Raw genomic sequence first — 20,852 nt, 5'->3', positions numbered from 1 at the left:
CCCGGCCCCGGCCGGGCTGATGTGCCTGGAGTGCGCCTCGGCGGCGGCGGGCGGCGCGGAGGAGGAGGAGGCGGACGCGGAGCGGCGGCGCCGGCGCCGGGGGGCGCAGCGAGGGGCTGGAGGCGGCGGCTGCTGCGGGGCGCGGGGAGTGGGCGCCGCGGGAGCCGCGGCCGCGGACGACGAGGTGCAGACGCTGTCGGGCAGCGTGAGGCGGGCGCCGTCCGGACCCCCCGGCACCCCCGGCACCCCCGGCTGCGCGGCCGCTGCCAAGGGCCCCGGAGCTCAGCAGCCCAAGCCGGCCAGCTTGGGCCGCGGACGGGGGGCCGCTGCCGCCATCCTCAGCTTGGGCAACGTGCTCAACTACCTGGACAGGTACACCGTAGCAGGTGAGCGAGCGCCCCACCCGGCCCGAGAGCCAGGAGCCCCCACCCCCCAACCCCCGGCCTGGAGGTTCCCCGGGGAGCCTTTGGTCCCAGAGCCCCTGTATTCAAGCCTTAAGCGGGGTGTCTAAGGGCCCTCCGCTCAGGCACGCCGGGCAAGTGACGGCCCGTGAATCACGGGTCCAAGCGGGGACCTGCCCCCCGTCCCCGCCCCGCCGGGCCAGAGGTTGGAGGGGTCTCCCAGCCGCGGAGCAGCCCGCGCGTCCTCGCCAGCCCTGACGTCCCATCCGTTGTCCTCTTCTCCGAGAGTCTCCTCCGCGTCCCTCCGCGTCCTCGCCTCCGCGCCCCCTCCCGCCCCGGCCCCAGCTTCCCCTTCCCCCAGCCCAGGCGGTCTGTCGGGCCGTAGCGGGTCAGTTCCTTCCTTCCTCCGGCGCCTCCACTCCCCTGCGTGCGGGCGGCGAGCGCGCGCGCCCCTTGCGGGTGTGCGCCAGGGGAGCCCGGGTGTGTGCGCGCGGGCGGCGCGGATCCGTGTGTGAGCGCGTGGCTGACAAAGGCTCGGGGCTGCGGGGAGCGGAGGGAGGGGCGGGGCGGGTCCGCGGCGCCTGGGGACCCGAGATGCGGTTTGCAGCTGGCCCTGGCTGGAGGCCTGAAGCCGCCTCCCCCAGCTCTGTGGCGCTGGGGGCCTGGGGGTAGAGCGCAGGCCACCGGGGCTGCAGAGGGGGCTGCCTCATCCCGTGCGAGCGTCTCTGGGAACCAGCCTTGGGGACGGGGTGGGGGTCTGTGGAACAGCCAGGTTCTAGTCCCAGATTTGCCCCTTACTTGCTTGGTGTGTGACCTTGGGTCAGTCCCAGCTCGTGTTTAAGTCTGTTTCCCGTTTGTGCGGCGGATAATCTCTGGGCCCCTGGGGGGTGGACTGGGTTCCCGCTGCTCACCCCCCCTCCCCCAGTTCCCCGGGTCGGGGGGGGGGTCTGTGAGTAGGGCCTTCCGTGGACTGAGCTGCCTGTAGGTGAGAACGGGGTAACCTTGAAATGAAAGCTCTGTGGGCAGGCTGGTACGGGGGGCTCCCTGCAGGAGGAGAGCAGTGGCTGTCTACATGGCACTCTGGCCCAGAACCTGCCTAGCCACAGCTCAGTAAAATCTGGAACAACTGAAGAGAGAGAGAGACAGAGAGAGAGAGAGGGAGGGAAGGTGGCGGAAGGAATTTTGGACAGACTCTAAAGAGAACTTTGTGGGGCTATGGAGAGAGGTGGGCCCTACTGTCCACCGTGGGTCACCTGGGTCCCTTTCCCTCCTGCTGGCCTCAGTCTTCCTCTGTCGAATAGGGTTTTGTGTCAACTAGAAGGAAGGAACTCTGATGGGTTCCCCCTCCCCCCTCCCACTTTCAAAAGCCCTTGGCTCTCTATTCCCTCTGCTGCGGGGGCGGCGGGGGGGGGGGGCGGCAGTGGGAACCAGTGGCGCCCGTTTCTGACCTGGGCCATCCACAGGAGGCTCTTACTGTGGTCTGGTGAACAGGAAGACGCAGCAACACCCAGCTGCACCGGCCCCCCACGCTGTGCTGTCTGGGACCTGGGAGCTTCCGTGCCACCATAAAGTGGGGGGAGGTCAGCGAACACGGGGATCTGTGGTCGGTGCAAAATGGACTCTGTGCACAGGAGGAGACCAAGGCCCCTGGGCACCCCTTGTCCAGGACGGCCTGGGAAGTGCCGAGAAGGCAGGTGGCAGGTCTACCAGCAAGCCTTGGCCTGGGAGGGCTCCCACATCTCTACTGGACGGTGACTGGTGCTGTCTCTGCCATTGTGACACTGCACAACTTGTTTTCTCCCGGCCCCAGACCCACCCCTCCCTGGTATCCTCAGGGAGACTGACCCTGCCAGGGACTGAGGGGAGAGGGTGGGATCAGGGAGGTCTGGAACTTATCTGCCTCCCACCCTACTTGGGTCCCAGAGTCAGAATGGGAGAACAAGATAGGAAATTCGAGGGAATTCGTAAGGGGGGGGATGGGGAGCGGTGGCTCAGAGGGGTGTGGGGCCGTCGGGAGGAAGGTCCGGAAAGCCCTGTGCAAACACCCGCCTGGGCTATGCATCCCTCCCTGTCCCGGCACCGCCCCACCCCCAACACACAACGTACACAGATTTCCTCTCCGGATAAGCCTGGCTCCCTCTCCCTCTCGTTATGGCAGGCTTCCCCACGCCCCTGCCCCAGGTCCAGTTTTTAGGGAGATTTACTGTCTCTATGACAACTGCTATGGCCTGATGTGTTTGGAGGGGGAGGGCAGGGGAATGGGCATCCCAGGCCAGAGTCCACCTGCTGCTGGCTGGGGGGGGGGGGGGGAGTGGGTGAGGGGGCAGACATTCTACGGCTCAGTCACCTTTGATGTTCGACCCACCTGACTCCTGAGACCCTCAGCAGTGGATTTCCCACTCTCTTTCTCGAAATCTGTGCTGTGTGTTTCTATCTTTATGGTATAGATCAACCAGCTCTGTCCAAGAGGAATATGATGCCGCATATATAAGTTAAATACTTCTAGGAGCCACGTTGAAAAAGTAAAAAGAAATAAGTGAAACCGATTAATATATTTTATTCAACCTCACATTTCTAATGTATTTGCACATGTAATCAACATAAAAGCTATTAATGAGATATTTTGCTTTTTTTTTTTTTTTTCATACTAACTTTTGCAGCCTGGTGTGTGTTCTCCGTTTACAGCGCGGGTCAGTCGGGACTGGCCACGGCTCAGGCAGCCACAGCCACGGTGTCTGGGGTCCCGCTGCAGTGGCCAGTGCAGACCTGGGTTCAGGCTCTTCAGCCCCCCCAGCTGGGTGACCTGGGGGGTGTCACCTGAGCCTTCTGGGTTATCACTGCCTCCTGGGTGCCTCCCGGGTTGCCGGAGTGAATGAGTGTTTTCACGCACCCTTAGGAGAGCCGCACAGATGCCAGCCTCCTTCCCTTTCTCGCCTCTGTGCAAGCTGTGCCCCCGGCCACCTTGTCCTTCCCGTGTTTCTTTGTTTCGGTCAGTCCCTTTCAGGCCCCTTTGAGGACCCCTCCCTCCTCCACCAGGCCGGGTCTCCATCCTGGGAACAAGTAGCATTCCCAGCCAATTACGGCCTCCCCTCCTCCCCTTGAGAACCCCCTGAGGGCACAGGCAGCAGGTGAGGAGGGCCAGGCCCAGCTCTGGCGCTTATCAGGGGGGTGGAAGGGAAGGAGCCCAGGGCTACCCCTGCACACATCTCCTCGTGTGGATGGGGATGCTGGAGGCCAGAGAGCACAGGTGCTCACCCAAGCTCCCGCAGCCGAGAGGAGCGGGACCAGGACCCCCCCAGGACACTGCTGTCTCCGTGCAGGCAGGGGTGCCTGGCCCTGTTGCTGGCCAGGGCACGAGGCCTCTGAGCAGAGGCTGCTACGGCTTCCCCTGCTCCCATGGCTGGAGCCCAGTCACCGCTGCCAGCTCAGGGGAAAGGTGAGGGCTCGGGCACCGTCTCCTCCGATCTGCTTCCTGGTGCCGGAGCTCCACCGGCCCCCGGGCCCCCACTCTTCCATCTGTGAAATGGGAGCAGGACGGAGGCTGGAGCCAGGCCCAGCAGGAAGAGAACAGAGAATGGCTGTTGGGAGCTGAGACCCCTCCCCAGCTTCTCTGGGGCACCTGTGCCTTCCTGAGCTCTTTCCCTTTGATCCAGCTGGTGGCACTGGGCGGGGCAGAGCCTGGTGAGGAGAGGCAGAGCCCTGCCCTGGGGGAGCCCTTTTCTGCCAAAGAAGCTGAGACCAGTATCCATGGCAACTGCTCACTAACACAAAGCCGGGGAGAGCAGAGCACAGGGACCGGGTGGGAACACAGGCCCGGCAGGCCTGGGGGTTCCCCGCATACCTGAGCTGGCTGCAGGAGGGGGCTGCCGGCCTGGGGCTCTTGGCTCTTCTGGTGTCCGCCTGGTTGAGTCTGTCCGCCCAGGGCCTGTCACAGGGTCACCTGGGTGGGTGGAGGCCACGTCAAGCTCCCAGCTCTGTGGCTACCTTGGTGGATGCGGATGGCCAACAGCAGCCCTGCCCCGCCCCCTCCAGTGGCCTTGTCCCCTTGGGTGGCCCTGCCCTGGCCACTGCAGTGTCAGCACCACTTAGGTCCTGCCGGGTGGGCGGGGCGTCTCCAGGGCCGCCTTCCAAGGTGGCTGTCTGGCAGGTCAGCGCCCAGGTGAGAGGCCCGACCGGCCTGGAGAGCAAGCGCCCTAATGACAAACCACCGGCTGCCGGTCTCTGCAGATACCTTCTGGCGTGCTGTTGACCCGTCAGAGGAAGTGCCTTGGTCTAGGACCAAGGGCATGACCGGCCAGCTCGTGCCTTAGTTTCCCGTTTTGTGAGGGGCAGGAGGGCTGCACGTTACAGCCTGGCCTGAGCTGCTCAGAGAGGTGTCCCATCCCTTCCCCAGACAGGAAGTGGCTTTTGTTTCCGCCTGGGGGGGGGTGGGGGGGGGGGGGGGGTGGTGCTGAAGTCCTGAGGTCAGAAGGGGGATGGGAGCCAGGGAGACAGAGAACCCTGGCTTGATCCTCAGGCTCCTGGGGCCCAGCTCCCTACTGGGCCCTGGGCGAGGCTGAGTTTCCTGTTCCTGGCTGTGCCAGACCTTCTCTGTCACCTAAGGCAGGTCCTGCCCCTCTCTGAGCCCCGGACACACAACAGGTGATTTTGTGGTCAGGATGTTGCTCCCAAGGCTAGTGTGGGGCACTTGGTCCCGGGAACTCTTGTCTGCTGTCCCCTCCCCAGCTCTGCCTGCACCCGCCTTCCCCAGGGCTGTTTCCCACTGGCCACTGGCACCTCAGCGTGCACGTGGGGCTGGCCCGGGTTTGGCCTTGTGGAGCGACCGGGTGGCCGGGTTGGGTTGACCCTGGCCTGCCTGACCCCAACCCATCCTCCCGGGCGGGAGGGGCGCTGGTAGGCTCAGACGACCCTGAGAAGGACCAGGCCCCGATGCTGAGGCGGGGGCCTGAGTCCTGACCGCGGCGCACAGGGAGCTGTGGGCCTCGCATCCCCGGGAGGGACTTGGGAAAGTGGTCAGGATGGGCCCTGCGTGCCCAGCCCTCAGCCCCGATGGAGGGGTCTCCTCACCCCCACGCCGGGCAGAACGGCTTCCGCACATTCAGGAGGGCTCTGAGGTGACTTTGCCGGGTCTGCTGTGAGGGCAGAGGGCACTTGGAGCACTGGGTGGGGCCCGGGTCACACTGGACAGCAGTGTCCTGCGGATGCTGGCCTGCTCCGGGCCTGGCTCTGTCCCGCTGGCCTGGGGGCGGCGGGTGAAGGGCAGAAGCACGGACGTTAGAGCAAGACGTGAGCAGGGGTGACGCGCCGGCCGGAGCGCGGAGGCGGGGAGGGCTTCCCTGTGGGTCTGCGCCCTGCAGACGGGCACCTCCGTGAGGCCTTCATGGTCCCTTCACTGGCGCGCGTGGATTTGCCAGACACGGTCCGGGAAGCAAGGAGGACGATTCAGCTTCGTAGGCTGTGAAGTGCGGTGCCCCGGGGGTGGTGTTACTGGGTCACTCACCGTTCCTAGGTTGCAGGGTTCAAATCCACGCCAGGGCAGTTGGTGTGGACGTTGAGAGGAGGCTGGTTACGGCCTGTTTTCTGTGGTTTGGTGGGTGAAGGGGGAACACAAGCCAGTCTGGGGGCTTGGAGGCCAGGTCCTGCCTGGCTCTGGGGCCTCTATCCGGTGGCACCCTCGGACTCTCAGTCTGCCATCTGAGGGTCAGGAGCAAGGCCTTGGCCACTGAGGCCTTGCAGGGGGACAGCTGAGCATCTGTGGGCTTCTCTCCTCCACGCCCCGGCCTCATCCTGGGTCTGCGGATCATGATAAGGGTAGCCCTGGTGGTCTTGGGAGGCCCCGAGCCAGGGCACAGCCGGGGACAGGGGTGGGGCGGGGGCTGCTCCAGGGAAGGAGCGGCTGTGCAGAGCCCCCAAATTACTAAGGCCGAGTCTGGTTCCAGGAAAACTGGCCCCAAATGATAGACTAGAACCACAGGACACAGGCCAGGCTGCCTGTCCCCGCCCACTCTGGGCACGGAGACTTGGTGGGAGGAGGGAGGGCTCTGAGCCCCGGGTGGGGGTGGGGGGCTCCTCTCTAGGACCTGGGTGAGGGAGGGGTGTTTCAGGCCCAGCTGCAATGTTCTTTAGGGTCACAGGCTTGGAATCCGGGCCCTCTAGAAAAGGACTGGGGTCTCCCTGAGGGGCTGGGGTCCGGCGCTGGGGGCCTCATGGGATCCCTGTGGAGGTGAGCGCCAAGCGCCTCTGACATTAATGACCCAGGTTTGTCGGGTGGCGTCGCGGTGGGAGGGTCGGTGTAGGTTCAACAAACGTGATTGGGATTCGGGGTGGGTGTGGGGCGTATGGGGACCCTGTGGCTCTCGGACGGGCAGCCGGGGGCTCAGAGCAGAGCCAGTTGCTCCCAGAGGTCACTCTGCTTGTCCCTGGGGGAGGGGGCAGGTAGAGGTGAGTGTCCCTGAGGCCCTGGCTGGTCCCCTTCGGCTGGGGGCGGGGGGGGGGGGGGGGCGGTGCCCGCAGGGCCAGGTCAGCAGAGCCAGGCCCTCAGGCTCCTGTAATTACCGGGGCGGGAGCTGCGGCTGAGTGTCGGAGAAGGGTGATCCTTCCAGAGTGAGCCAGCTCTGAGGCCTCCCCGGGACCCGTGGGCCATTCGTTCAGATCCCTAGGCGCTGTCCTTGCAGGCATCTGCCCCGTTTTAGAGAAAAGAACACTGAGGTGGGAGTTCCCATTGCCCTCTGGTCATGGCTGGGGCTCCTACCCCAAGGCTTAGTGATCTGTGGTCACATTTTTAACGTTTATGGACTACCTACTCTGTGCTAGACAACATCCTAAGCGCTTTACACCGATTAACCCATCTAAACCTCACAACAACCATATGAAGCAGATCTTAACATTAAGGTACATTGCAGAGGAAGACAGAGATACAGAAAGGTTAAGTAACTTGCCTGAGGTCACACAGCAGGGTAAGTGCAGTTGAACCCAGATGGTCTGGTATTGGAGGCCACGCTCTTGGGGATTCAGCTAGGTCGTCTGCTCCAAAAAAGGCAGGGCGAATGTGGGGTGATGATGCCTGTGTTTGAGGGCGTGAACTTGAGACCTGGTGCCCTGGCCTGGCTGACAAGGGCAGGAAGAGACCGCAGGGTCTTGTCATCTCCGCCGTGCATCTGAGGCTGGGCTGGGGGCTCCCGAGGCCAGTGTGAGTTTCTTCTTCTGTCGTGGCCTTTGTGAGGCCTGCGTGACCCCAGCAGGTTAGGATCTGGACCTGGCTTCTCTGGGATCTACCAACGGACCGGCCACGATGGGGGGGCGGGGGGCGGCACCGTGAGTATCCATGATCAGCCAGCTCTCGAGGTTACGGGCACCTCTTCAACAAGAGCTGCAGAGAGAGAGTTAGGGGGACACCCTCGTAGACACCCTTGGGTCTGACCCCCGGACGCGGTAGACCTCGACGGTGTAGACAGACACCCTGGGAAGAGGGCCTGGCTGGAGTCAAGGCTCCGAGGCCTGCAGGCTGTGATGTACACACCACCGGGGCCTAGGACTGGCCAGGCCGGTGGTTCAGGTCACCCAAGCAGTGTGTCAGCGACTCTTGGGTCTCACCTTGAGGCCAGGTGGTTGTGCAGACCTGGGTCATGGAGGCCTCCGGTGCCAGAAGAAGTCTGGGCTCCATTTGGCCAGCAGCGGAGATCCACGAAGCATGACTGCAGTCCTACTCGGTGAACTAATCCGGGTGGCACCGTGCGAACCGTGTCGGGCAAGCGGCAAGCCCTGAACGCATGTCAGTCCCCACATTGTCATCGTCGGTGGTGTTACTGACCCAGGGGCCTGGCCGATTCTGACTTCCGGCCAGAGTTGATAGCCTCTGGGCCGTGGCACCAGTTCCTTGAGTCCAGAGACGGGCTGTGCTCTCTGGAGCCGCCGCCCAGGACTTAGGAGAAGATGGTTAAGTGCCCGTGAGGCAGGCTGCAGGAGGGGTGCTGGGGCCCCAGGAGGGGGCCGGGGGGTGAAGGAGACTCTCTGGAGGCCCCCACTCGGGGGCCGAGGAAGGCGAGGGCTGTCTGGCCTGGGGAGTGCCATGCTGCGGCTTGGGGACCGGGGAGGACGCGGCAGAGCCGTGGATGGGAGTCTGGGTGGCTGGAAGCCTGAGTGGGGAGAGAATCTGAGGGGCTGGCAGAGGGGCCGGAGAGGGGCACGTGTCTGTGAGCTGACGCGCAGGAGACAGAAGTGAGGCCCAAGCCGGCGTGCCCCAGGGCCGGCTCCCGGGGCAGCAGGAGGGACAGCTGGCCTGGGACAAGAGGCGAGACCCTGGGGGCTTGAGTTAGAGAGAGAGGTGTAACTGGGGGTTGGTGGGACAGAATGTTCGGGCTGCTCCGGGGAGGGGGACCCCCGTGGGCAGAGGGTGGTCCTGGCTGTGGGTCCGGAGAGGCTCGACTCAGCTGTGGCCGTGGGCGGCTGGGGGCTGCGTGTGGAGCCCCACCTTGCGTGCCCCGGGCTGGTGGAGGGGCCTGGCCTCAGCTGTGGGAGGCGGCTCCCGGGCAGGAGGCCCGTCCTGTGACCCACCAAACCTCAGCCTCCAGGAAAGAGGCTAAAAATAAGGTCGTGGTGGGAAGAAGGGAGGGGCTCATGGGCCCAGGCCAGGCGGGAGCCTAGAGGAACATCCAGGCGGCTGGCGAGCTGCTGTGACACATGCTTCCCGAGCCAGCGGCCAGCGGCTCTCACCCGCCTGTGGCCACAGCCCCTACCAGGCTGCAGTGAGGCCCTGCCCCCAGGCCCCGGGAAGGTTCTGCCTGGAGCTCAGGCGGTGAACCCAAGGCCTGGCTCCAGGGTGCTGGGGTGAGGGCCCCTAAGGCCCTTGGGGTCTGGCCTGCCCAGGAGTTCCCAGGACATCCATCTGGATGTGCAAAAATGCTCTTCCCTCTTACCAGGAGCTCTGCGTATCGGAGGAGGTCAGGGGGGCTTCCTGGAGGCAGAGGCAAACACTGGGGCTTGAAGTGCTGGAGGGGGTCGAGCATGTCCAGTCTGGAGGCTAGGAGATGCCTGGGGCGGGGCGGGGGACGCAAGGGTGTTTTCTCCGCGCTGCGGACCCCTGCTGGCCTCATGAGGACCACGCTGATACGGCCTTCCTCCCCGGACGTGCCCTCCTCTTGGCTGTGGACAGGCACCCGCTGCGCAGTGACCCAGGGGCGTCTCGCCCTCCTGCCACCTCCCACCTGCACCTGTCCATCACCTAACATGCGACGGCGTCTGTTCTGGGTTCCGGAGATGCCCCGCCACGACCCTGCCCTGAGGGGGCTCTCACTGCAGTGGGCATGGGGCGTCTCTGTCCACAAACAGCCGCTGGGGGCTGGCTGCATGCCGGGGCCTGGGCTGGGGGCCCGCCAGAGCCAAGTGCGTGCAGAGGCGGCACGGCAGAAGAAAACATTTTTGGTTTTTGGCAACAGAGCCTGTTTCAGATCTCACTGGGGCCCTTGCCTGCCATAGGACAAGTTACTTCACTTCTCAGGGCCTCCGTTTTCTCATATGTAAAATGGGGTGAAAAATGCGACGAAGCAGCAGGGGTAGAAATCGCATCTGCAGAGCCTCACTGGGTACCTAGAACTTAGCAGGAAGCAGTAATTCGTGGCTCTTAGCCACCGTGGGCCCAGCGAGCTCCTACCCACGTCCCTACGTGTCTTCAGAAGTCACTGATCCTAGTGTGCCAGGGGAGTGTGGGGGCACCTGCCTTATTGAGGGTGACAGGAGGGGGAGAAGCCAAGGAAGACTTCCCAGAAGAAGAGGCACCTGAACTAGTGTTGAAGGAGCGGCAGGAATCAGCACAGCCAGCAGGGTAGAGGACCTGTGGGCGGTCGGGGTCCAGAGCATGGGGCGGGGGTGTTCTGAGAAGGGGCGGGGTTGGAGGGGCTGAGCCTGCAGCCCTGTGGCCTGGTGGAGGCCAGTGTGCGTCTGAGGCACTGGGGAGCCACGGGAGGTGCTGACTGTGGGGGAGAGAGAGGGGCAGGGCGGCCCTGGCTCAGAAGCGGGGCGAATGGGCTGCGGGGCTGGGAGGTGAGTGTAAGTGGTGCCCTAAGGTTGGGCCCAACCGTGCCACCCGCGGAGGCCCCACTTGGTGGCCCCTCCATCCACAGGGACAGGCCCCTGGCTTCCGCGTTCAGGGCACGACCACAGCCCGCCTTAGTTATTAAGTCATTAACTGGGCCTCGCACAGCCTCTTCATTATGGGTAATTAGGGTGAATCCACTCGGCACTCATGAGGAGGAGGCCAGTGTCCCTCCGTGTCAGGCTGCATCCCGGAAGAGGGCTCAGCATCCCGGCCCTGGGCCTCGGGGGGCAGTCTCCAGGCGGGACCCTCCTCTGGGGCCCCGGGGGCCGCTTTGGCCACCTTGCCGCTGTACGACCTGGGGCGCAGGCTTAACCTCTCGTGCTCAGCTCCCTTGTCTGCCCAGTTCCTGCTCAGTGACGTGCGCCATCACCATATCCTGATGAGCTCTGGGAGACCCCTGAGGGCAGGTCCCTTCCTCCATGCCCTGCGTGGGGGGCTGTGGGGGCAGCCTGCCCTGTCTCCTCCTCCTGGCTCCCTAGCCCTTCTCGGTGCAGATGTGTCATGACTGGGGGGGTAGGGGTGGGGGTTCCTGCCTGTGGCCTAGCCCCCTGCTGTCCTCGGAGATAAGCAGAGCTGGGGGCCCCCGGGGCCTGCGGGGTGGGGGGCTGGGCGCCGTGAGAGGTGAGGAGGCTCCAGGAGGTTGCCGGCCCCCACGCAGCCGTGGCTCTGTCTGTCCGTGGTTGTTGGTGGCCTCTGGTTATAGTCCTCTTGACATGCAAAGTCCTAACGGGAGAGCAGAGGTGGTGGGGACTCAGGAGGAGGACAGGCGTGGTCTCCAGGGATCCCCTTCCCCCCAAGAAGCCCTACCTGCTTCCCTCTGTGTCTCAGCTCTGGCATCAGAAAAGCGGGGTCCTGGTTACAACCCCGAGGACAACTGAGTGAGCACGAGCACACGTTTGCCTGAGTCCCGCCCGTCTGTCCTCAGGTCCCTGCAGTGGCCCTGAGTGGTCCCTGAGTGGGGGGTGGGATCCCATGCCCCCAGGGTGAGCATAGCCTGGCCTGCAGATTCCCCAGTGGCCTGGCCAGACTGGGCGAGGTGGCCTTCTGTGGAAGGGGCTGGGTTGGGCGGGCTGGGCTTAGACTGGGGGTCTCCTAGGTGGGATGGGGGACAGGGGCCCTGGGCATCAGACATAAGCACCCTCTGTCTTCCCTCCCAGGCGTCCTTCTGGACATCCAGCAGCAGTTTGGGGTCAAGGACCGAGGCGCCGGCTTGCTGCAGTCAGGTGAGGCCCACGCCCCTGCCAGGCCCCCGCCACACCTGCTGGGTCTCCCTGGGGGTCTCCTCCCTGGTCCTGACTCGCTGGGAGGGACGTGTGCTTTGTGTCCAGACCTCACTCTTGGCACTCAAGAGGACCGGCTTCCCCAGCCTCTGCTGCTCTCCCTGCAAACAGACCAGCGGCGCCCGGGGAGGCCACAGGCCCGAGTCCTTAGAGGGGACCCTTCTTTTGGTCCTGGGGCCTCATCAGGACCCAGGGGCCCAGGGTCTGCCCTGAGGCTGGTGAAGGGAGTTCCTTAGGTTCCAGGCAGGACAGCGGCAGAGCCTTTGGTGACCCTGTTTCCATGGCATGCGCCCCCATTTCCTCCGTCGCCATCAGCCTGGGAACAGTCTCTGAGATGTCAAAGCAGGAAATCCCCACGGCCAGTCCAGGAACCATTTCCAAACTCTGGGAAAGCGCCTGAGTGCCTGGGTCCTGGGCTAGTCCTGGGCCTGAAGCTTTCTCCCTGGTGGGGGCGGGGAGGGGCAGGGCCAGAGCCCCCTGGGCTGGGGCAGGGGGGCCTGTGTCTCCATTGTCCCTGCCGACCCACTACCTGGCCCCATGCTTGCTGTGTGGCCGAGGGCCCGGTTCCTTGGCTCTGATTCCTTCTGGCCCTGGAGGGTGTGTGGTTGTGAGGCCCGGTCAGATGTGTGGGAGGAAGTCCGTGGTCTGCATTCCAGCCTGTGAACCCCTTCCCCTGCCTGGGCTCTCCTGGGAGGGAGGAGTGGAGCGAGCTGGCTATGTCCCGGAACCTGCTTGACCTGCCTAGGTGGCATTCCAGAATGTGCTGTGCCAGCCTCCATGAGCTACTCAGCCAGGCCCTGCGGCCTGTGATCCTTTCCCAGGGTGGTTTTGGGGCTCAGACAGACGAGGTGATCGCTCCAGGGCGCAGCCCCAACAGACAGCTGAGGAAGCTGGGACAGGGGCAAGGCTGTGTGACCCAGAACCCTGAGGGGGGCCGGCCCCTGCCTCTGCCCACATCCCTCACCCAGCACAGGAGCCCAAACCTGTCCTCTGGCCCCCCCCCCCCCCCAGCCTCCTGGGCTCTGAGCCCACAGTGACCGCCACTCACAGCCTAGAAGAGAGTTTCAGCCAGATGTGGGGAGTGGGGAGAGGGCAGGAGAGAGCCCAGCTCTCCAGCCCCCTCCCTCTGTGGCCCCGGTCCCGTCCCCTCTGGGCCTCAGCCTTGCTGACTGATGGGGTGTCCAGGGTCCGCCCCGGCCTCCAGCCACCCCAAGCAGTGCTGTCCCTATTGCAAGGTGTCCCTGGCCGCCTTCCTAGTGGACAGAGAAGTCATGGTGGCCCCCACTGACCCTGGCAACCTGGCTGGAGGTGGACACCACCCCTCCCCCCCCCCCCACCAGCATGGTCGGTTCTGCCCCCACAACCTCCCAGGGCAGCTGCACTTCCCAGATGAAGGGACAGAGGTCAGCTCTGCTGGTGACTCACAGGGGGTCGCGTGCGGGGAGGCCGGCGGGCCCAGGATTGGGGCTCCACGCGTGCCGCCATCTCCACCTGGGGAGGGGAGGCCTGGCCCCGTGTCTCAGCGTCTGGCATCTCTGTGCTCTCAGCGTGGGCGCCCCTGGGCCGTGGTCTCTCAGGGACCCTTACCCCGTGGCCTCCACCCTACCACCTGCCCCTGGCGTTGCCGGGCTGGCTCCCTGAATGTCCTCACCCCTCGGCCACCTGAGCCAAGGAGCCAGGCCAGCTAGACCAGGATGTGACTCAGTGGGCGACCAGGAAAATCACCTAATTGGCCTGGGCCCCAGGCACCTGTCTCTTCCCCAAGCCCCTGATAAGGTCGGAGCCAGGTGGAGGGCGCCAGCCAGGTGCTGGTGTTTGCCCAGATCAAAGGGCCAGGGCTGAGAGCCGGGCTGTCTGCTCGTTCGTGGGCACCAGGGGCTGCTGGGCCCGGAGACAGGGCAGGGGGTGCGGCTGAGAGTCAGGCCTAGGCCTGCCTCTGCCGTTTCCCCTTGGGACCAGACCGTGAGCCCTGGCTTGGGAAGAGCCTGTCTTTGGCAGCCCCGAGCAGGCCCCCGAGCCCCTGCAGAAGCTTCTGGGAAAGCCCGCGGAAGAGCTCCAGCCCTGGTCCCGTTGTCTCGGGGCCCGGGTCTCCACAGCCTACACCCAGAGAGGCAGCTCCTGCTGGGCTCTGCCATAGCCTCTGTCCCTGCATTCCAGTAGATTCCCCCCATCACTGGGGACAGAAAACCTATCTAGTCACCACCTAGGCATGACGGGGCAGGGGGGGAGCAGGGTGCGTGGGAGCCTGGGGGGACAGCAGCGAGGGCACACCTAGCTCTGCCTGGTGGCAGGTGGATCAGACTCCCCTGAGGAGGGGACATTTGAGTGGGGCTTTGAAGGATGTGTTAGAGTTTGTTCAGGGCATAGGGCTCACAGTCAGTGTGTCAGATTGAGCAGATGTGAGAAACCCTCCCCCCCACTCCACGCTGCGTAAAATATGCCAAGAAAACACTTAAATTACATAGCTGAGCTTGAAAGCTAAGACTGGCAGGGGGATTCCCAGGTGCCAGAAGCAGGGAATTAAACCAGGGAGCAGGAGAGGAAGCTGGTATTAAAGCCAAGTGGTGCAGGGCGCCTGGGGACCAGTATCTGTCACAGAAGCTTGTTACGGTATTTTTAGTGTAAACATTTTTATGATGAAACATTTTAAATATACATAAAGAGTAAAGAGACTAGCGCGACGAGACTGCAGGAAGCTGTCACCCAGATTCATCCAGGGATCGACCGCCCACTCCGGCCCAGCGTCCGGGCTCCGGGGGTTTCTTGCAGGGTCGGCCCCGTGCAGGCTTGGGGTCCAGCATCGTGGGGGTGACGCGATTTCCACCCCGAGCCCAGGGCAAGCCCCCTGACTTCTGGCTGTGCCCGCAGGCCCGTGGGCGGTTTTTCTGCCTGTGAGATCTCCGTCCCGGCTCTGGCTGTGTGCCGAGAGCCTGCTCCGTGCGGCCCGGGCTTTGCGGCCCCCTCTGCAGATGCGGCTCCTGACGGGAGCCTTTGTGCCCCAGGGCCCGTGTGGGGCACAGATGACAGTGCCCACTGAAGGCAGACTGAGCGTGAGCAGAGCCCACGAGGAGGAAGCCTTTGTGGGAGGGGGCAACGGATCCCAGAAAGCAGGCGACCCGATTCCCGAGGAATTTCAGGCAGTAGGTTTGCCGTAACAGACTTTAACGTCCTATGTGCTTCGTTTCCACGGTTCCAAAGAAAGAGTAGAATTTGTAAGACAGGGATAGCACCTTATTGGAAAAGAACAGGGACTGAAAAGCTGAATTCGCAATTCTGGAAGTGAAAACCGTGAGCCCTGGACGTCAGCAGTGTAGACCCAGTAGAAGAGAGAGTAAGCGGATCAGAAGCTGGGTCTGCGGAAGGGGAGCCGATTGGAGGCTCTGGGGACTCGTGTTCGCCCCCCTCCCCCCAGAAGGAAGGAGGCTGGGCGGGGGACAGGGGCACATCGTGAAGGGCCTCTGGTCTTGGGGCAGTAGGGAGCCAGAGGAGGCTTTGGGGCAGGCATGGCCCCGTTAGACGTCTGCATGGGGATGCTCTCTCTGGGGCGGGTGGTGGGGGAGGGCGCTGGAAGGCAGCTCAGGGCTGGGGTTGGTGGGGTCACGAGGACGTGCCAGGACGTGCCAGGACAGAGGAAGAGCCAGCTCAGACCGAAACCAGACGGCGGCCCTGCTTCGGGCAGAGTGTCCTCCTGGCCTTGCTCTCCTCCCCACTTCTGCAGTGGCCTGCTTCGTAGTCAGGCAGCCCCCGTGGCGGTTCCCCCAGCGCCCCCGTGCCTGAGGGGGGCCTAGGACCGGTCTCCCTGAGGCCCGAGGGGCCGTCCCAGGGCTTGTATCCTGAGCGGTGGGAGGGAGGAGCGGCCCCCTTCTCCCTACAGGAAGCCCGAGCTTGGTGGCCCTACAGGCAGCGATGGGGCCTCCCCGTGGCCTGGCTGCCGGGGCGTCCCGTCCACACCCTGTGGGCAGAGCCGGCCCGACGCCCTCCCCGCCCACGGGAGGTGCAGGGTGGCACATCTCTCCGAATGACAGGTCGGCCGGATCTGGACTCTGCAAAAATAGCCCTGGGTTCAGCCCAGGCTGAGGCGGGGGCTGGACGTGAGCTCCGAGGGCACCAACGGGGCGTCCAGGGCTCCCCCAGTTCAGGCCTCACCTGCCCCTGCCCCAGGACCAGCTTCTGGGATCGGACAGGGCCACATGCACCCTGGGAGCAGCCCCCGGGTGGGATCAGACGGTCACAGTGTCCTCAGTGGGGTGGTTCTGGACTTCTGGGGGCTGGGCCCTCTGAGGGCCCCAGAGGAGAAGGCCCCCGGGCATCCCTGTGGGGCGGGGACACCACATGAGGTCGTTCTGCAAGGTGGCTCCTCCCACGCTGCCCCCCTCCCCCGCCCTTGTCCGCGGGCCCCATTGTCCCCATCCTGTGGGCTGGCTCGCCAACCCCGCCGCCCCCCCTCTCCCGCCTGCAGCCCCATTGTCCCCGTCCTGTGGGCTCAGCACACGTGAGCCAAGACAGGGCTTCCCCATGCCCTGACTGCAGGATGTCCTTGTGCGGGAGCTGCTGGGAAGGCCACCCCCACCGAGGTCTGGGTGGGGCAGCCAGGCCGCCCAGATAGCTCTCTTCCAGCAAAGGCTGCAGGCCCGGGGTGGGGGGCAGTGGAAGTTTCTAGCCCTGCCGGGACAAGGTTCCAGGCCTTTGCCACTGCTGTTTCTTCTGCCAGGAGCATTTTTCCTCTTGTCCCTGCCCTGATTGCATTGAGGCCCCTCTGCTGGCCTGTGATGCACCCGAAGGCCTGGGAGCGTCCTCTTACCTGTCTGTCCGTAGCAGAGGGGAGGGCTGCTCTCCCTCGTGACCCTGGACGCCCTTGTCCCCAAGGGGACAGTGCTGAGGGTGCAGGGCGTCTGGGGGCAGGAGGGTCACTGTGTAGTTTTGGGCAGGTTCCTCCAGCTGTCGGTGGCCCAGCTCCAACATGGGACGACATGGTGGGGACAGGTGGGTGCTTGGGACCCAGCGGTGAGGGTGGGGACCTATTCCCACCGGAGTCCCCTGTGACTCGGTCCACTCAGATGGCTGGCAGGGAGCCAGGGTCACGAAGTCGGGGCCGCCCTCCTGCTCTGCCGCAGGCCGGGTGGTGGGGACGGCGGCCTGGCTCTCCCCCCGGGCCCCGTCCACCCCTGCAGGAGGACAGACATGCCGTGGTCCTAGTGTGGCTTAGACCCTGGCGTTTGACAAACTCCTTTCGGCCTCTGGCACCTTTCTGTGGGATGAAGGTAGTCGTGAGGGGCAAGTGAGAAGCCTGTGCTTACGTCCAGGGCGCACTCGGGCCTGTCTACAAGTGTTCCGTGAGCGACAACCAAGGTTCTCGTTAGCCGTGAGCATTGTGCCTCCCTAACCGTTGCACGGTATTGCTTATAAGATTTGTGATTTATATTTTAGTATGTATTCTTGGTTTTAAGCATCATCATCGCTGGCAAACTCCCGTGCACCCTTCAATGCCCAGCTCTGACATCGCCGCCTCTGTGAGGCCTCTCTTCACCATCCTGGCAGGAGTTGGCCCTCTTGGTGGCTTTCCTGGCATCCTAGCCCCTTCGAGCTGGGCAGCCCACGGATAGGCTCTGCCCCCCGGCCGGACAGGGGTCACTCTTCCTCTGGTTCTTTGTGCCCTCTCCCCGCTTGGCGCAGACAGGCACAGAGGGCACAGTCCTCCCTCCTCCCCCTAATGTGCGTGAGTCCTGAAGGATCAACATTGCTTTTCTGCCCGCATCCTGGTCTGATCTCAGGCAGGTCCTGTGAGGCAGGCCCAGCAGGACAAGTTCTTTTTCTAGATATGAGGAAGTAATTTCTGTGTGGATGAATCTAAACAAGGACCCGGTGTTGACCGAGGCCGTGCTCCGGGGCGGGGCGTGGCAGAGCACCTTGAGCTTTATCTCACGCTGTGCTCGGCACCCGGGGCCTTGCTATTTTTATCTTCATTTGGCGGATGAGGAAGCTGGCGGGGTGGCGGCCTCGACCAGCCCGAGAGAGGCGTGTGTTAATTCTCAGGCGTCGTGTGAGCCGGTAGCTGAACTCGACCCTTAGCGACAACTGAATTATGTACACTTGTGGTTAAACATCTTGTGTGAAACACAAAGGTAGTAAATACTCAGAACGCATCCTTCCCTAGTCACGTCCCTGCATTCTACCAGTATCTGTGTCCCTGAGGTTATTTACGCAATCGATCTGCCTTCGCGGCCCTCCCTAGACCCACCTCCTGTGACTCCGGTCGGTGACATCACACCGCAGCCACGAGCAGCCACGGCGGGCGTGTTCACCCCTCGACAGTTGGCAACAGTTGGCAAACCCCACATCCCTCCCCCCGCCCCCATCCCCCCTTTATTGGAGTCCGTCGTTGGACGTTTATCAGGACACCAGTGAACTGAGAACAGAGAGGTGGTGACCTGCTCAACGTCACCCAGCTGGGAAGGATCAGAGCTCACTTTGGGCCCGGGTCCCGCCCCTCTGTGCTGATGCTGCCCGCGGCCCCAGTTTCCCCTGCGGCCACACCCCGTCCTGCTCACTAGGACAAGAGGGAGACAGTCACTCTCCTCTGGCCCGGCCCTCTCCCCTCCTTCACCAAGTCCATCCTTCCTCCCCTCCCCTCCCCGCCTCTGTCTGAGGGAGAAGCCCAGCCCGTGTGCACACTCAGCCCGGCGGTCAGAGCCCGGCCAACTGGCCACCTCGTCTGCCCACCCTCGGCCTTTGTCTGGCCATCTGTCCGTCAGCTGTGGGACCGCCTTGCAGGGGGAGGCCTGGGGGAGCTCCTTGCTCCCTGACCCCTAGGGCCTGCCCTGCCTTGCTGGGCCTCTAGGTCCCACCTGGGGCCCCAAGGCCCCTCCCATCACTCCCCATGGAGTCTTCTGTCTCGTTCTAGAACAAAACCAGGTCAGATCACTCCCTGCTCTGTGCCCTTTCTCAGCCGTAGAAGCCACAGTCCCCACGGTGGGCCACAGGCCCTGGCTCGTCAGGCCTTCCTCCCTCCTTCCTTCTGCTCCAGCCATTCTGGCCTCTATGCTATTCTTCACATGTGCTAAGCATACTCCTGCCTCAGGGCCTTTGCACTTGCCCCAGTATTTGCATGATTGTTTTCCTTCCCTCCTCCAGGTCTTCACTGAAATGTCACCTCTCTGGCCCTTCTTTCTCTGTGTCGCACACGTTTCCTGTCTCCCGTCTCTGCCCTTTTCCCCTCCTTAGCATTTGCCATCACCTCATGTACTCTATTTTTCATTTTGTGGTTTCTTTCTCCTGCCCAGGAAGGCAGGAATTTTTGCCTGTTTCGTTGAATGAGTGAAAGAGTGAGCGAATGAACGACAGTGTTTCCAGACGCCAGGAAAGCCTCTCCAGCCTGTGGGGAGTGAGGAGTGAGTGTGACTGCATGAGCTGGCAGGTGGAAGGCTGGGGTTCCAGGCCCAGTTCCGTCCCGGTTTGCTGTGTGACCTTGGGTGGGTCCCTTCCCCTCTCTGAACCTCTCTCCCAAGTATAAGAAGGACGGCAGCGTGACGAGGTATGAGGACACTGGCTCCGGGGCCGGACACACAGGGGATCAGGTCCCCGCGGGGCTTTTGCCGCCGGTGGGGCCTCGGGCGAGTCTTGCCTCCCCTCTTTTGCGAGGAGGTGGCCTTGCACGGACCCACAAGGCCCCAGGTGGTGAGCTCCTGACGTGGCTCCTGCCGCGTCAACCGCTCAGTGAATCCTCTGTCGCTCAAGTCCCCCGAGGGTCACCCGCTGGACCAGCTGGGCCCGCGGGGAGGCGGGCGGGTCGTGGGGTCGCCTCTGGCGGGCGGTGGGGGCCTGGCCCCGTGTCACGGCCTCCTCTCCCCGCAGTGTTCATCTGCAGTTTCATGGTGGCCGCCCCCATCTTCGGCTACCTGGGTGACCGCTTCAACAGGAAAGTGATCCTCAGCTGCGGTGTCTTCTTCTGGTCGGCGGTCACCTTCTCCAGCTCCTTCATCCCCCGGCAGGTGCGTCGGCTCCTCTGCCCCCGCCCCCCCCCCCCCCCCCCCCCCCCCGGCTTCGTTCTGCCTCTCTGCTGGAGTCTCAGGCGCTGTCTTCCCAGAGCAGGGGGGGGGGGGGGGGGGGGGGGGCGTCGTGGCTGCTTTTGTAAGCTGGCCTGGCTACGGAAAGGGCCTCCCTGCTGTGAGCCTAGCCGAGCCCCGCGTGGCACCCTCTTTCTGACCTGCCTTGACTTGGGGACGATGCAAGGAACGGCAGAACCAGTCTGGTCCAGGAGGCAGGGCCCTTTATTCTAGTCCCAGCTCTGCCAGCACCTTGCCGTGTGACCCCAGGTGAGTCACGGGCCCTCTCTGTGCCTCGCACGGTTTCCTCCTTTTCGTTTTTTTTAAGAGAGCTTGAGTGTGAATGGGGGAGGGGCAGAGAGAGAGAGAATCCCAAGCAGGCTCCGAGCTCAGTGCAGAGCCCGATGTGGGGCTTGATTCCGTGACCCTGGGATCATGACCTGAGGCAAGGTCAGGAGTCGGGCACTCAGCTGACCGTGAGCCACCCAGCGCCCTTTTACTTTATTTTTTTAAGTAAACTCTATGCCCAAAATGGGGCTTGAACCCGTGTCCCCAAGGTCGAGAGTCACACGTGTACTGACTGAGCCGGCCGGGCGCCCCGCTCGGTGTGCTCTTTGCCCAACAACCAGCTGACTCCTTGGGTCAGAGTCCTAGGGCGGCAAGCATCATTTCAACACGAGGAAGGTGTTTCTTACTCAGCTCCCACAGTCCGGGTGCGAATGTCCCAACTCTGTTGTCTGTTCAGCCTTGTGATCTGGAGAGATCTCCCTGAGCCTCGGTTCCTTCATCTGTAAAATGGGACTAGTGTTTCCCCGCCGGAAGGTTTATTGTGGGAAATCGCCGAGCCGATGAGTGCCCAGACGGCGGACCGTGGCGTCATTCAACCAACCGTCCCTTCTGTTCTTCCGATCCACAAGGGAGATATGTTGCTTTGATAGGTAGTGAGCCTCCCATCGGCAGGAGTGTTCGAGCGGAGGAAGGACAATCACATGGTGGCTACCGTAGAGGGAAATAGAGGGAGAAGGAGAAGAGACCA

General features: G+C 63.6%; 1 protein-coding gene across 3 annotated transcripts in view; it reads left to right on the top strand.

The window, feature by feature from the left end:
• Window positions 1–6: 6 nt before the first annotated feature.
• The window catches only part of SPNS2 (SPNS lysolipid transporter 2, sphingosine-1-phosphate), a 28,910-nt gene continuing 8,064 nt past the window's right edge, over window positions 7–20,852 (top strand). For all 3 annotated transcript variants that reach the window (XR_007459235.1, XR_007459234.1, XM_049637212.1), the window contains exons 1-3: window positions 7–386; window positions 11,652–11,717; window positions 19,626–19,762. Coding sequence is in view for 1 of the 3 variants with exons in the window: in XM_049637212.1 (XP_049493169.1) it covers window positions 20–386; window positions 11,652–11,717; window positions 19,626–19,762 (570 nt within the window). In the remaining 2 variants the exon portion in view is untranslated. The remainder of the gene's footprint in view (window positions 387–11,651; window positions 11,718–19,625; window positions 19,763–20,852) is intronic.

This window comes from Panthera uncia, chromosome E1 (genome assembly GCF_023721935.1).
Source record: "Panthera uncia isolate 11264 chromosome E1, Puncia_PCG_1.0, whole genome shotgun sequence".
In the NCBI taxonomy this organism is placed as follows: Eukaryota; Metazoa; Chordata; class Mammalia; order Carnivora; family Felidae; genus Panthera; species Panthera uncia.
Note: the sequence above shows the minus strand (reverse complement) of the source record. Positions and strands in the feature narration are given on the sequence as shown.